Consider the following 15684-nt stretch of genomic DNA (forward strand, 5'->3'; position numbering starts at 1 on the left):
TTTTATGTGCATTTTGTAATAGAAGAGGTGATTTCCATTTCAGATCGTGGAGCTGAATAGAATCTGTCCAGTGTGATCCATGAGTACAATTCCAAGGATCCAGCGCTTTCACACAGCCCTGGCTTGAAAGTGACCTATACCTAATGTGTGTGTTACCATACCTGTTGATCAGTGAACTGAATTGCTTGATCGTTTACCATCAGGAATGCATCACCCAGGAGCCTTCTTACACATCCCACGTGAATACAGCTATTAGAAAATGCCTGCACTTGCTGAGAGTTAATCTGTCTCAGGTGTTGCATGTGCAATGAGACTGCTCAGATGGATGAGGCCTTGCTGTTCTCTAAGTTTGGTAATATTAATGCTCAAATATTTTAAGTAAGTCACTCCTAAATTATGCCTTCCATCATGCAATAAGCATACGCTACTCTTCCAGCTCGCAGAGCAGTATTTCAGATGAAATATTCAGTCACTGTTGTTCTTTCCCACAGCTTCTTCACCTATGACCCGGCTTCTGCCCAGCTGCCCTGCCTGTCCTTTGAAATAATAAAATTTGCCCCCCACGTTCACTTTTCCTTTTTATTTGTGTGATATTCTGCCAACAAGGGCCAGCCTCCAGGGGCGTAGTTTCCTCCTTCTGCAGGAGGTGGTCCTCAGAGACACCTTCCTCCCCGTTGGCTCAGCCCAGGCACAATCCCTGCCTAAGCTTCCTGGCTGCAGGGTGTGGGAGCTCCCTGGGGAAAGATTTGCGTTGTGAGCCCCTGACCCACTGAACCATCCAAACACAAATACAGTCGCCGCTGTCCTGACACATCATCTTATGTGCTCTGGCTCACGAAGTGTAGGCCACTTGCTGAGTCTTCAGGTGTCACCCACCTTGGAACGGCTGGTGCCAGACAGGGATGTCATAAAACAGCTAGAGCTGCATCTCAGCCACTTTGAAGCTTAGCAATCGAGGTGGTGAGCAGCGCTCCCCAGAGAGTTTCTGATGACCTAAGCAGATCAGGTGAGAACTAGCTTCAGTAATTTTTTTGCTTCTCCCTGACTCTGCAGGGAAGACAGGGCTGTGAACTGAAAGAACAAAGATGCTTTTGCTGAAGTAGAGATCCTCATCAAAGTTACTGATTCACCACCCAGGTGTATGTTTGTGTGGATGGGCAGATGCAAAAGTTCCCCCATGCACAGAAATTTAAGGAAACACATGACCTGCCTTAAAACCACATTTGTTCTTGAAGCTCATGTGCTGATAATTTTCATTTATAACAATGCTAGTGAGCAAAATATAAGTACCTGTGTGATTATTAGACGAACAAAAGTGATCAAAGGGGGAGGGATTTTATTTTTTCAGTTGATTATACTGTCTTGAGGGCACTTTCTTTGTGGTTAATTATTTTATTTGTTTTGTTTCATCAGTCTTTGTATCACTTTCCAACACCTAGTGTGATAGTAGCTCTCATGCACCCATTTCTTAGATGGCTGCCAGACCACACTGCAATACTAGAATCGTTTTGATTTTCAAGTGAGATGCTCCTGCTTCTTGTGTCCTTGTATCATTTATGGCGTAGAATCAAGAACATTTGATGGTGCTGCTGCTTGTCCCAACTTCTTTTGTAAAAAAATTTTAAAGAATGAGAGAGATCTTGCAGAACCATTCAGAATGTGCTGTTGTAATTTGTTCACCACCAAAAAATACTCTTCAAATCAAAACTCTTTCATCATTGAAAGAGTTATATATCCTCAGTTGCCTCAGTTCCTTTTTTCTTCTCTCTCCCTCTCTTTTTTCTTTTTTTTTTTTTAATTATTTTTTTTTAATTAATGGCTCCAGAAGTCTATAGGGAACTAGAGTATTAGACTGACACCAGAAACTTAGGCTATAAACCATATCCTGGCAAGTGAATGCCTTGCACTTTGGCACATTAGGTGTTGTTCCTAGTGAGACAAACAATACAAGACATTTATCAAAAAAGAAAACAAGTTTAGGATGTCATTGGAGCACCCAGATTTAGGAGAGAAACATCTTTGAAGATCTGTTCTGGTAGCAGAATGTGTTCTGGTACCTTCTGATTCTGAATCTGGTACCAGAATCTGATTCTGGTACCAGAATCTTCTGGTACCTCTGGTAGAAGATCTGTTCTGGTCACCCTGTGACCTGGCCCATCTGTCCTTCCTCAGCCACAGGGATTAAGCAGGTTACTTCCACAGCCCTTGCAGGCAGAAACTCTGCAGAACAGTGAATGGGCTCCTAATGCAGACTCAGATGTTAGCTCAGCAGAACAAGCTGTTACCCAGGGAAACTGCTCATTTTGCCCTTTTTAACAGAGAGTTAGACTCCTTTCTGAAAGGTCCTACATCCTGTGCTTCTGAGACATTTGAGATACCACAGTTATGCAAAAATAACCCCTGCCCTCCATGCAGCGAAGAGCAAAGAGGATTTTAAGTTTTTCCTTTCAAATACAGAACAGAGCATGTCAGAGACTTGCAAGGCCACCTCTCGTCAGGGCCAGAAGTTCACTTGTGCTCATTATGTGTCTTGTGCATAATGTGCATTCCACTCGATGGCTGAAATGAACAAATATTTGTGGAGAGCTGTGTATTACTGTCAATATTACTGTAAAAAAGTAGAAAGAAATGGCAGCTGTTTAAGGTAGCTGGGGTGTTTGTTGTACTAAAATAAGTCTCAGGAAAATTAAGTAGTGGCAAGGTAATGCATTCATATGTGCGCAGTAATCTGCATGTGTTAATGACAGATCTGTTAATCACATGCCTGCACAGCTGATACAGATCTCCGTCTCCCGTTCTTCTTTGTGTATGGTATAAATTCACTTAGCCCATGACTGCATCCCCTCAACATCATGGGATGTATATGTGCCTGTGGTGACACTCCAGGAGAGGAGAACATGAGAAAGCAAGTCTCTTTATATGAAAGATAGATATTGCAATTTATTATAAAATGCATAATGTATATGTAAGTGAAATGTTGGACGTACAATACTCCATCTCAGTATTGGCAATGTTCCTACTTCTGCTCAAGTCGGTAACCTGTGCTACACTGCATTAGTCTTCTCAGCCTGCTTTTATGATTGTAATGACAAACCCTGTTACTACACACTAGCTGCTCCACCTTTGCTGCTGGTTTGCTGGTGTAAAGGTCTTTTTACCAAAAGCCTCTCTGTTTTTGATTGAAGCAGATGCAACTGACAGATGCTCTATGGCTCTTTGTTGCTATCCTCAATTTGACCTTGTGTGAAACTGCAACTCAAGCTCTCTCCTTCTAATTGCAGTCATTTGTATGTAACCCAAAATTAGGTTATTGAAAGTGTATGTATTGCATATATTTATGTAGTACTGTGTGTATAATACCGTCTGTATGGGCATTGACCTCTGAGCCCTCCATAAGGATTTTGAAAGCATTTTCACAATTTTTCTGGATTCTTTTTTTTTGTGCTAGATTCACTGATGCATTCTGTCTGTCTTTGGGAGGTGTGTAACCACCAAGTTCCTACAGATAGTTTAAGTTCCCTTTCCTCTTCTCTTGTAGAAGCCTTCCTATTGCAGAGCTTCTTTTCAAAACAGAAACCCCCAAAATGTTCCCCAGTCAAAAAATCAGGAAGAGATCTAGAGAAAATTATTCATTTGCCTCTGCACAGTTTATTCTCTGCATGCTGCTTCCATTTAAGAACATACTCACGGATTGTTCCCAAGACACTGTATGCATGTATCAGAATAAATGCTGTATCTAATTTAAATTAATAAATATGATGAATGAGTATAGCATTTCCAAACAGGCAATGAGAAGAGGAAAGCTAGACAATATTCACATATTAATTAAAATGAGAACTCTCCACCAAAAAAAAAAAAAAAGAGTCAATTGATATTCTGACAGCTGCCCATAAACTCATTCATGAAATGACGGGCATGAGAGGCACCACAGGAAGCAAGGTTCTTACTGGAGACAAAGTCATTCACTTGATGCACATTCTGTTAAAGGAAGCAGCCTGCATATTGCAATTTATTCTTGTTGTGCTTGATAGAAAAGAGAAATCTTAAATCTCAGCTGGAGAATTCACAGGACTTCTTTGCTCTTTAGATTTGCTTTATAGTACTGCAGTGTCCCACTTGGGAGACATTAGCATCAGTAATAACTATAGTACTTAGCACCTATTGTAATGTGTTTCATCTGCAGATCTCAGAGAGGTTTGCAAGGTGAGAGCAGAATTACAATCCCCATTTCAGAGAAACTGAACAGATATGTAGAAAGGCTTGATCACATGAGCAAGGTGACACAAAAAAGTAACATCAGGTCCATCTGACTTCAAATACCAACACGGGCAAAAGGGGTGATTTAGGTCGATATTTCACAATGTCACTCAATACCAGCAGAAATTAGAGAGTTGAGGAAATTGTAGTCCAGGTGAACATATCAGAATACACAGTCAAGTATATTGTTCCTTTTCTTAATCCGAAAACCCACAGCAAGTCTTTTTGAATATGGATGAACACACTGTTGAGTAATCACACTGGTTTTGGTCAGGTACCTAACTAGGGGCCTACTGTAAACGTCCAGCCTGTCCATGTGCTTGAGGGAGCCATCAGTGAGCCATTCAGAAAACCTGTGATAGAAACCTCTCTGCCTCTGGAGCTTAACTCAAACAGCTAAATCAGAGATGTGAAGTCAGGCAAAGTGAATAGCCTCCAACATATCCAGTTCTAAAACTAATGACCAAGTCTGCAAAGTCATTTAGTAGTGTGTCCCATTAAAACCTGAGAAAAGTATATGCTTCATCGATGTTTGTGGAACTTGACACCCTTTGCCCAGGCTTCATCTTCTCTGTGTCTTAAGTTCTCACAGTGAGGTTCATTAAAGTCAGATTCAGCAACAAGAAAGCGTGGCAACATTATAATCCATGGAGCTAAATCTGAATATTAAAATTACTTCCACTGGCAAGATAACAAAAGTGCCATAAAAGCAATATGCATCAGTGGTAGTGATATTCCTGAACTGGGAGCATATATTATCTAAGTGTGTAAAGCAAAAAAAAAGTTTCAGGGCTACAGAGAAGGGTACTTGCTTGTGCTAGCTTTCTGCTTGAGTGTTTGGCTGTCTCTTGGCAACCTGCCATCTAATAATTTATTGCATGTCCACAGGGCACTGGTTGGAGGAGGGACATATGTTAGTGCAAGTGGAGAGCTGGTATCAAAGCTTGATGCCAGTGACATGGAACAGAGGCTCTCAAAGGGTCTTGCACATCTGTCTATCTAGCCAGTCACAGACTGCGGACTCTTTGTCCTTACTTCTGTCTGCTGGGTCTCAGAGCTAGAATTAACACAACATGAAGCATATCTCAGATTTATTTTTAAGGAAGCAGCTAGATAGCCTTTGCTACTTCAGTTGCTGCAGGAACGCTATGTAAGTAAAATGAAATCAGAGTTTAGGCAGTCCAGGAGGAAAATTCTGTATTCAGAGATGAGCCACACTGTGGAGAGATGTAAGAAGTGCAAACATTTCAGAAGTGACTGTAAAGTATAAAACATACTGGTCCTTAAGGTTTGCATTCTGTTGAAACCATGAAATACTTTCATGCCTTTAAAAGGTTGTTTCACTTCCCTTTAAAAAGAAATTGCTATACAACTTTGAGAATGTGTAATTAATAGATTTCATCAACCAGAGAGAATTATGGATGTGATGACTAAGGATAAATCCAAAAAAAAAGATTGCCATGTAAGCAAAGCCGCTGTGTTTTGCCCCAAGGAAGTGCATAATATCTTCTATGGGACCTGTTCCTGTGCTGTTGGTAGCAGTTCACTGTTCTGGTTTGGTTGGAGCAGGCTGCCCACAATTTGTGCTCACTGCCCTGTTAGCTGCACTGCTATTCCTGGTGCAGCCAGGCAAAGGCAAACTGCCCAGTGAAAATGTCGTCTCACTCCTTTAACAACTTGCTCTCACTTGTGCCAAGGAGTCGCCTATGTATGACATAGGCATTTAGATGTTAACCTAATACCCTCAGGTGTTAGGTGGACAATTGAATCACATGCACAGGGATAGTGTCTGTGCTGCGGTTTGGACACCGAAGTGCCTGCAATGCAAAGCATGTGGTAGATGGAAGATCTGTTGGTCTGCTTGAAGGCCAGGGAGGTGGGGTCCCACACAGAAACAATATGTCCTCTGCGTCTGGTAGAACCCAGCCCTATGGGGACCTCTGATCTGGGTACAAGCAATAGGATTTTTGAAGATGACAGGGAACCACTTCTGTCAGAGTGCATACTTCATGGGAAAGGAGGAAAGGCACCAGGATTTCTCCCCCTGAATCATTTGCGCCCAGGTAGGAGGAAATATGCATTTATCTCTCTCTTGCTTTTGTCTCAGCTTCCAAAATTACAAGGAGGAAGTGGCCATTGAGATGGCATAGTCTGTATAGTATGAGCCTGAACATAACTCTGGTCTGGACTAGAGCCCACCATTTAGAAAAACATCTCTTCCTGATTAAAACATTCCTGTGGTAGATTCACCACCAGCATTCTCGGTACATGGTTGCAGTAATTTATTACCCTGACTGCAAAAAATGCCTGCCTTGTTTCTGTGCTGGAGCTAGGGTGCAGGCAGAAGGTCTGTGTCCCTGAGAACTGAATCAGGTAAGAAAGCCATATAGGCAGTATTTGGTTTACTTCATCTCATATTCAGCCCTAGTTTATACACACATCTTCTGCAGCATCTTTTGTTTCTAGGATTTGTTAGCTGGCCTGAATGAACCTCACAGCAGCTCTGCACATGATTATCCCCTGATTTTGAAGATGAAGTGAGGTGCCACAGAAAATTAGTGATTGCCCTGCTGAGAGCATATCACATTTGAGAATACAGTCCTAGTCTACTGTCTGTCATGACCTTTAACTTCTAGGCCATCATTCTTCTTATATGCGATACCTTAATACTTTTTATTGTCCTTAACATTTTCCATCAGTGCAGTGTAGGAAGTGCCTGGGAGTTAATGCCAGTGAGCTAGCTCAAACCACAGGAGGTGGCTCTTCAGCCTGTGTGTCACTGGACCTGTATCCCTCGCCTTAATTTGGCCTTCCACAGCAGTAGGATTAGGGAAGTGCAAAGTATGCTCTGTGACACCTTTGCACATACACCTCTGATATGTGTGGGCTGAGGACCTCCATGCATACATAATAAGCAGAGGATCAACATTAAGTAATGCCATGAAAAGCCATGCAGCAGAAGAACATCGGAGGGTAAATGCCAAATGTAAACTCAAATGGAAATCATGAGGCATAGCTGAGGTATGTCCTAGTTTGAGTAAGGCACGGTAAATCTGAGTGCTTGAAGGTTGTTAATCTCTACAAATGGGAAAAGACAGAGAAATGTGATTATTCCAACTACTTTCCGTTAGCAGCTCCATCAGTTTTGCAAGAGTTTCTTGATATTGAAAAAGTTTAGGAAAAAAAAAAAAAGACATATCATTCAAAAATAGGCTAGTCTAATAAGGATCAGGGGATAACTTTGGGACAAATTGTGACTGCCTTAGTCTCACTGATTTCAGTAGGTCACGCAGTCAAACAAGAAGAGTTTTGCCATTGATATCACTGGAAAAAGGATTTGACGTATAAACTTAAATTCTGCCACTTCATGTTCTCAGAAGACAAATTTAAAAAATAGCAGAAAGCAAGGGAACATTATCCTCCAATGATCTGTTATAATATTTTTTACTTCCGTATACTTTTGTTTTTGATTTTGTACTTTTAATTCACATGATGAAGTTTTCAGACAGAAGTGGATGTCATGTGCAAGCTGAGTTCCTTGTTTTTTTCTTTTGCCTGTCACTGGCTGCATGTTCTCTATTGATGTCTTGTTCCTGGTACTTGACACTGACCATCTTGTCTGTGAAAGGAAGCACTCCGTCTGGCTTGCCTGATAAGAAGAAAGGAAAGTTTGCTTGGTTTAGTCACTCCACAGAAACCCATGGTAATGTTCGACTGCAATTTGTGTCCACACTGTGTATATTTGTCTGTATGTGTGTCTATATGTCTCTATGCAGACTGACACATAATGTATCTTTGTATACTTCTGCATGTGCGTGCCTTGCTTTTTCTATTGCTTGTGCAGTGTCCTCTTCATGCACTCAAGATAATAAGCTGTTCTGCAAATCAATCTCTTGCTAATGTCTTCAAGATTGTTTTCCATTTGCAAATAAGCTCAAATATGTCTTGAAAGTGCTTTACCTCATCTTCAAAGATGACTTGCTAAATATCAGTGTTTGTTTTTTTTTTTTCTCTGAAGGGCTTAATCTGGACTGAAAATTTGAATTACGAATGTCATTTTTTCTTACAGTTTACTTGACTCTTCCATGTGCATCAAAATATTAATTCAGTTGATTTCTTAATTCATCCTTCTGAACAGATAATTTTATTAAAACATCTAATCTTTGCAAAGAAATGAGCACCATTAGAGTACAGTATTTCATGATGTCAAGAGTGGTAGAGAGACCATTATTTCCTATGGGCTGTGTTCCTACAGAAAACTGTACAAGAGCTTTAGATTTCCAAAGATACACATCGGAAGCACTTGCATCATTGGGATGGGGTGAAGAAAAGATTTTGAGGGGCTTTTCTACCATAATGCTTTCAAAGCAGAAACCCAGGGATTTCTTAGATCTTTGGAAGAACCTTCTGATATCTTTCTAGTTTCTGAAAGAAGACCTGCACCCATGGCTCATTAAACATCTGTCCAATTGGAATGCAGAGCATATTTATTCTGTTTTGTCTCTTTTTGCACCATTGACCCCAAAATAGATATTTTCTTATTAATGAGTAACCTGTTTTGACAAGCTATTAGAAGCCTCTCCAACAGCTAATAGTGCATGCTGTCAAATCTCATCTGAGATAGACATCCAGTGCAGGTCATGTTTTGCAGTCCTGTTGGGCATCTGAGAGATCTAACTCCTCCATTATTCAGTTTGAAGCAACATTTTCCGTATACTTCTGTAAAATTTAAAAAAAAAAGGAGGGAAGGGAAGAGGACACATTGTATCCTATCCTTTCTTTTCTTCTACCTTAAGTTGAATGTTTGTATATGAAAGGAGTTATTAAAGCTCATATAGGAGCTGGGAGCAATTCATGGAATGGAAACCATGAATCTTTGTGATCAACAGAAGCAAATAAAATATTAAGGTTTCATAAGAGAAGATAACACCTCCTCGAATTCAGAAGAAGTAGGTTTGCATTCATTTCATTTGATGGCTAAGGTTGCTTTCATTTGACGGCTATTCCATGACATTTCCGCAAAAGTGTGGGAAATTCTTTCCAGGTCTTGGTTGATGGGTGTCAACATGAAATCTCTGCCACAGTCCATATTAATTAGTTCCTTTGCTGATAATGTCTGAAAGAGTCGGAGTCTGAATTTCCCTCTTATCCCTATAGGCCCAGTTTGTAACTGTAGGGCTAAAACACATCTTGGTAGTATATGATAGATGAGCCATCAGTATTATTTGTGGTACTTGCTATCAGGCTAACAGAAGGCTTTTGAACATCTAGCACACTGGTACTTTTTATTTGCACTCCTCTCCACAGGAGATTGGGGAGGGCATTAAGGTGGCTGGGCTGGTTGCAAATAAAGGGGAATCATCTTAAGCATTCACTGAATCAAGCAAAAGCTTCTTTCTTGGTTTTGAAGGTTCTCTAATTTTCAGTGGTTCTCATTCATAACATTTCCAGAAGCCAACTCAGAAAGAAAATAAGCAGCTGTCTCTTCCCCTTCCTTTAGCTTTCGAGTAACCTATGTATGTTCCTAAAGTCTACCTGCCCAGCCTGGCCTGTGCAGGGAGGCAGCAGACTTGATCAGCTAATCCTCAGGAGCTGCAGCTGAGGGTCTTTTCATTACACCAGTTCCTTCACTGATGTGATTCATTAATAGATGTGTCAGGTTCTAATGGCCAACCCTCTCTTTTTCTTCCCTTTGACTCTTACAGTGAGCATGCCCACCAGTGAGACCGAGTCCGTGAACACAGACAACGTCCCTGGAGCAGATATTGAAGGCGAAAACTGCGGTGCTAGGCTAGCGTGAGTACATATACGCAGTTATATGTATGTAGGTGCTGGATTGAGCTTGGTGGGTTTAAAGCCAAGGCAAATGTCAGTCTCTTTAAGGGGGAGTACACCACAGTATGGGTGAAAGGAGAGGATGGAGACGATCTGTTGATCCCACTTCTTATCTTAATTGCAATGTAAACTCACTCCGGACATTAGTGGAGAGCCTCTGGGATTACATAGATACAAATAAATCATAGAATTCCCAAAATAAGAAGAGCCGGTTTTGCGTAGTAGCTAAAAGAAGAACTGATGGATAAATGTTCTTAATTTAAAATTTATCTTTAGTGATGGATAATCAAATCCAGAATATACAGACCAAGCAGTGGAATTGACTGGTATATTTTAATTTCACTAATGATTCCTCTACACTTTATGGTATCTTGTAATAGAAATACACATATGGTAACTCTCATCCTTCAGCTGAATTACACCCTTTAAGTGCTGAACACAACATCATAGTGACAAAGAAATGCATCACTGGGGAGGGAATAATGCCTCCTCAAAATCACACCATTGTTGTTAATAGACATGCTCAAGAACATGAGATAGCAGTTATAGAAGACATTTATATTTTATGGTGCATTTTTTAACACCACAGAGAGCAAGAACAGACAAGAGGAATGCTTTCTTGCTTTTTGCGTGACTTGAACAAGAATGGACCTTATGCTGCAGGGAAATATGTTAATCTCCCAAAATTTCCTTGAAAAATGGACAAAGCACTCTTCTGGAGTATTCTGGGACTCTGTCCTGTCCTTGGGTGTACTTTGAGCCCTTCAGTGTTGATTAATTGGTGAACATAAGGACATAAGAAATACTGATGCCAAAATACTATTTTTGATATGTTCCAATGTTCAAGTCCTGACAGTGACAGGGGGGCAAGTATGCAAGCCTGATCAATTCCTGCCTTTCATTCAGCTTTTACTGCTTCTGAATTCATGCTTATCATATTAGAGATCTTAGAGGGCACACTTCTTTTTGCCTTTAGCAGCGATCTATGGACCTGTCAGCCATGGATTTATCTGAAACTGCTAATGCTGCCTGCCCTCACAATCTCCTGTGGCAACAAGTTTCCAGAAGCTCACTACCTGCTGTGTAGACAAGTACTTTAGTGTATCTGTTTTAAGCTGATCTACTGCCACTTTCAGTCAATGCCCTTTCCTTCTTATACTGTGAGATCCGGTGATCAACAGTTCTTCATTCAGCTTATCTATCACTTTCATGACTTCATAAACTTTGATTGTGTCTCCCACGCACACCCCTGGCCTTCTCCTCTACAAACTGAAGAGGAGGGGTTCTTATCTGCATTACACGATGTGATATGTGAAATATAAATTCAATCTGCTTTTCTGGAAGTGTCAGCCAGTGACTTACAAACCCCAGAAGAAATTGTGACAGCTTTCCTTCACCTGTCTGCTGTTGTGTACATGCTGAGTCTGGCATTATAGTTTAGATTAGGAACTTTTTTCTGAAGGAGCCAGGCTAGGTCTACTGACAGCACTAAGGCAGTTGTAACGCTCCCTTTAGCACCCCACTGAGATGCCTGTGCTCTTGTCACTCTGTAGGAAGCAGTAGCTGGATATGTGACCACATCTTCCAGCTGGATCTAATTTGGAGAACCATCTCTATTCTGCAGTTACACTTCCTAACACAATGGGTCCCCTGGTGCTACACAGTGCCAACAACAATGTCAACTGTTACTATAAAGTTGCATATATTTTTAATATTACAGTTTGCATTCATTTAATGCCCTTAATCCCAAAGGATCCTAAAACACTTTATGAGCTGTACACACAAGGATTATTTTCATAGTGTTAGAGTTCAGCCACCTTCAGGGTAAAATGTGACAGGTGTTTAAAAGCTTAAGGAGAAAGGACACGAGTGTACAAGGAGATGTAGAAGAAGGGTAGCTTGTTTTGCACCAGAACTGTATGGGGATTTTTGGCATGCAGAACATAATTACCTTAGCTGGAATATGGCCAAGAGAGCTGAAGTTTAACCCAACTCTAAATGTAATCATGATTTAGAATGGAGTTTACTTAAAACAGTCCAACATGTCCACAGGAAAATAACAGTACTGTGGTCTGGCACAGTGATCACCATGCCCACATTATTAGGAGAAGGGGTAGCTATGTCTGATACATTTTGGGGAAGAGAACATAGAAAGATGACAGGAAAACAGAACTTCATTTCTTCTTCCTGTGTTGTAAATCTTAAAACAGCACCCTGTTTCACCAGAGCAGGACGTGTAAGATTCAGGGAGATAAACAGTTTCCTTGCCACTTTCCACTTCCATTGAAAATGGGTGGTGCATAGTAGGGAAATTGAAGTCTGTTATTGAGAAGGGTGAGTTTTGTTTTTTGTTTTTGTGTTTGTTTGGGTTTTTTTTTACTCCTTACCCAAGGACCTTCAAGATCCTCAAGGCCTTACTGAGATTGCTTTTCATCTCTCAGAGATGGATGGGAGCCTTCAACCAGGAAAATGAATGACTATCGTTGTATTTGAAAGTCTGGAATTAAATACAAATTTCTTCAATGCTTTCTGATTTTGTAAACTTGTGGAGTTCCAAATTCTGCAGTTGTGGGTATATTCAGATGTGCCTAGCACTCTAAGGCTTGGACTCCTCTCTATCTTGCTTGTTTCACGTATCACACAGTCAGGTGGACAGAGAAATCAGCTTTCCTGGTTTCAAGAACTATTATGTCCTCCTCTTCTCACTGAGCCTTCATTTAAACCTCTCACAGGTCAATATCCTTGCTGGAACGTATAAAATGTAAGTAAGGATTTCAGAATTGGTTTGAATAGTATGTAACTTCAATGGAACCTGACTCAGAGCATTAGAATTTGGCCCAGTGCTTCCAATAATTCTTCAGGGTCACTTAAGGATAAGAATAGTTCATGCAGAAGTCAGTTGAATTTTTCAAATAAGTTCCTCATGTAGTACTAGTGACTTTCAGTAAGTGTTAACAACTATGGTCATGCCATCCTGATTTACTCTAGTTGAAGTCTAGGCCTGGACTTTTGAGCAGTCATCTGCCCTCTGGAATTTGTTTTTACAGTTGAAATGGCTAGACAAGTTTTTTGTTCAGTTGTTGAGTTTCATGTATTGCAGACGAGTCTTCATATTTACCAGCCTGCTAAAATCACCTAGTGGCCATGAGTCCCCATTGTCGCTCTAAACACATTTTTTCCCAGAGGGCAGAGACTGCACTGGGCAAGTTGCAACCAGACATGATTGAAGCAACAGGGAGATTTCAAATCAAAGGTAATACATTTATTTATTTAGTGGCATCAGGCTGCTAGGGCATTTAACCACCCCAGCACTGCCACCACCACCATGGTTACAGGCTGACCTTGCCTTTGGAATGGGCTCATGATAAAAAGTATCTAGGCGACTGAAAGAAAAAGCATTTTCAGTGAAGATAACTTAGAATTACTGGCTGTTCTTTTTGTTTGTATAAAAAGCTGTAGAGCTTTGAAAGGCTTGGTCTGTGGATGACAGAAAGATCTGCTTGAGAAGCTAGGCTCAAGCATGCCTTTTGGAAAAGGAGATCTTCCCTGACAGCCTTTCTCAGCTCCACAAAGACATATGCTATGTGAGATCAAGAGAATACCTCTCAAACACATGCTATCTCCTACTGATGAATTGTTTCAAAGAAGCTTTTATTTCTATAGTATCCATACTATAGAAACTGCCTTCATCAGCTGTGCTGTCTGGAGCAATGCCAGCCTTCAAACCAGCAGAAGGAGTTTCAGGAGGAATATAACATCTAATCTCTTTGCTTATTGTGTAAATCCAGTTTCTTAAAACTAAAACAAAAGCTTCATTCCTATTCATCCCTAGTTTAATTCTGCTGCCATCAGGTGAGATGTGGCCAAGAGTAGTTCCCTTCCTAAGGTGGGTGCTACCTTCATCAGGTGTCTGAATTTGAAGGAGGTTTTGTAGGGTTCCACTGGACATTGAAAAATGTCCAAGAATATCCACAGTATATCATCCCTGTCATGATATTGCCTTGTACTGTGCTGACATCTGCCCTGTAGTAGAAACACAACAGCTTTTATCCTCAAGGCCAATGTTTGGAAGTGGAACTTATCTTAATTCTGATGTATCACAGCTCTAATTACCTGTTGCCTCCAGGTACAAAGAAATGTATTTCCTCTAAAAGTATCAGTGAGATAAACCCAGAACTAGGAGCAATGGGTTTCTGTTTACAGGATAGCTTTATACCCAAGACTTTCCAGTAGCGAGTAATTTCTCAAAACCTCTATGGTTACTGCTCAGCAGGTCTTAGATTCCTGTGGACAGGCTGTTGCTTATAATCAACAGTAATCTATTCTGTGCAGGATGGCAGTGTATATAATCTTCTAATACAACCAGAATGCTAATTTTCTAATACAGTCATACAGTCATACAGATCTGGAGTGCCAAAATAGAACTTGTTTTTATACATATGTACTAGCAAAAAAAAAGAAAAAAAAGAAAAACCTTTGTGGAAACTAATGTTCCATGGAGCCACAGTAGAAAACTGAAGCACTTGAGTTCAAAGGGAAAAACAGCTTAAAATGATCTGCTTTCACTGAAACAATAAGCCATTTGGTATTTTCACCTTGCCTGGGATTTCCATACATTTAGGGGACAGTTCAATTGTTTTTTCCACCAAAGAGAGTTAAAACAATAAAAGATGATAAAACAAAATGAACAGCCTACGCTGGCTTTTTAACTGAAAAAAAAAAGTTATCCTTAAAATATTATGAACAATGGAAGCTTCCCTGGCAGCTGAACCATCACTGATTTTTCACTTGGTGCTTTTCTGGTAAAATAATTCCTATGCAGCTCTTGCCATAATCAACATAGGAGCCAATGGTAAAGGGGAAAGAGACAGTTTACTTGCAGGTTCACTACAGTTGCTGATGTTTTTGACCTAAATGAGAAGATGGCCTCCTTTGAGGACCAAAGTCCCAAGCACATCAGGAGCAGTGATAAGAAAAGTCTGCCAAAAGCTCTGAAACCAGTGCTGACTTCAGCAGAAAACACACAGGATCAACTTTTGTGTGTCAGCCTTAGCTGCTGTTCTCCAATTTATTTATAAGCACGACATTTTTGATATTTACAGCCAGCTCTAGGTATGTGTCTAAAGGACAATAGCATGCCCTTGTGGAGGAGAAATTTCTTCCTGCATCAGGTGCTGTGACAGGCTTTACCTGTGACTTGCCACAGGGAGAGCTAGATTATTCACTAAATTCTGAAGTGCTGGCTTATTTTCCCAGTCTGTTTCCCAGCCCGAGAAGGCCTGATAAATACCAAAGCAGCTCAATTTTAAGACAGATAGATCCAGTTTTCTTAAGGATGTTCTGCAGATTCTTATTGCTGCTGGCTAACAACCACCTCTCTTAAAACCAGCATCACTTGTTCAGGTCAGTATGTTCTTCAGTGCTTGTGCAAGAAGGGCAAGCAGAAGGATCTCAGAGCTCAAGTTCTCCAGGGCCAGTCTTCTGTTCTGTTTCGCTAGAGCTTTTAATAAATGGTCAAAAATTAGAAATGGTCATTGTATGTCCCTGCGGTATTAATTGCATTGTACAGAGGAGAGCAGGTGGAAGGATGGA

General features: G+C 40.6%; 1 protein-coding gene across 4 annotated transcripts in view; it reads left to right on the plus strand.

The window, feature by feature from the left end:
* CACNA1C (calcium voltage-gated channel subunit alpha1 C) overlaps positions 1-15684 on the plus strand; it is a 478980-nt gene that overhangs the window by 354901 nt on the left and 108395 nt on the right. For all 4 annotated transcript variants that reach the window (XM_035550684.1, XM_035550685.1, XM_035550683.1 and 1 more), the window contains exon 10: positions 9963-10053. In XM_035550684.1, coding sequence (XP_035406577.1) covers positions 9963-10053 — 91 coding nt within the window. The remainder of the gene's footprint in view (positions 1-9962; positions 10054-15684) is intronic.

Source organism: Cygnus atratus, chromosome 1, assembly GCF_013377495.2.
Source record: "Cygnus atratus isolate AKBS03 ecotype Queensland, Australia chromosome 1, CAtr_DNAZoo_HiC_assembly, whole genome shotgun sequence".
NCBI lineage: Eukaryota > Metazoa > Chordata > Aves > Anseriformes > Anatidae > Cygnus > Cygnus atratus.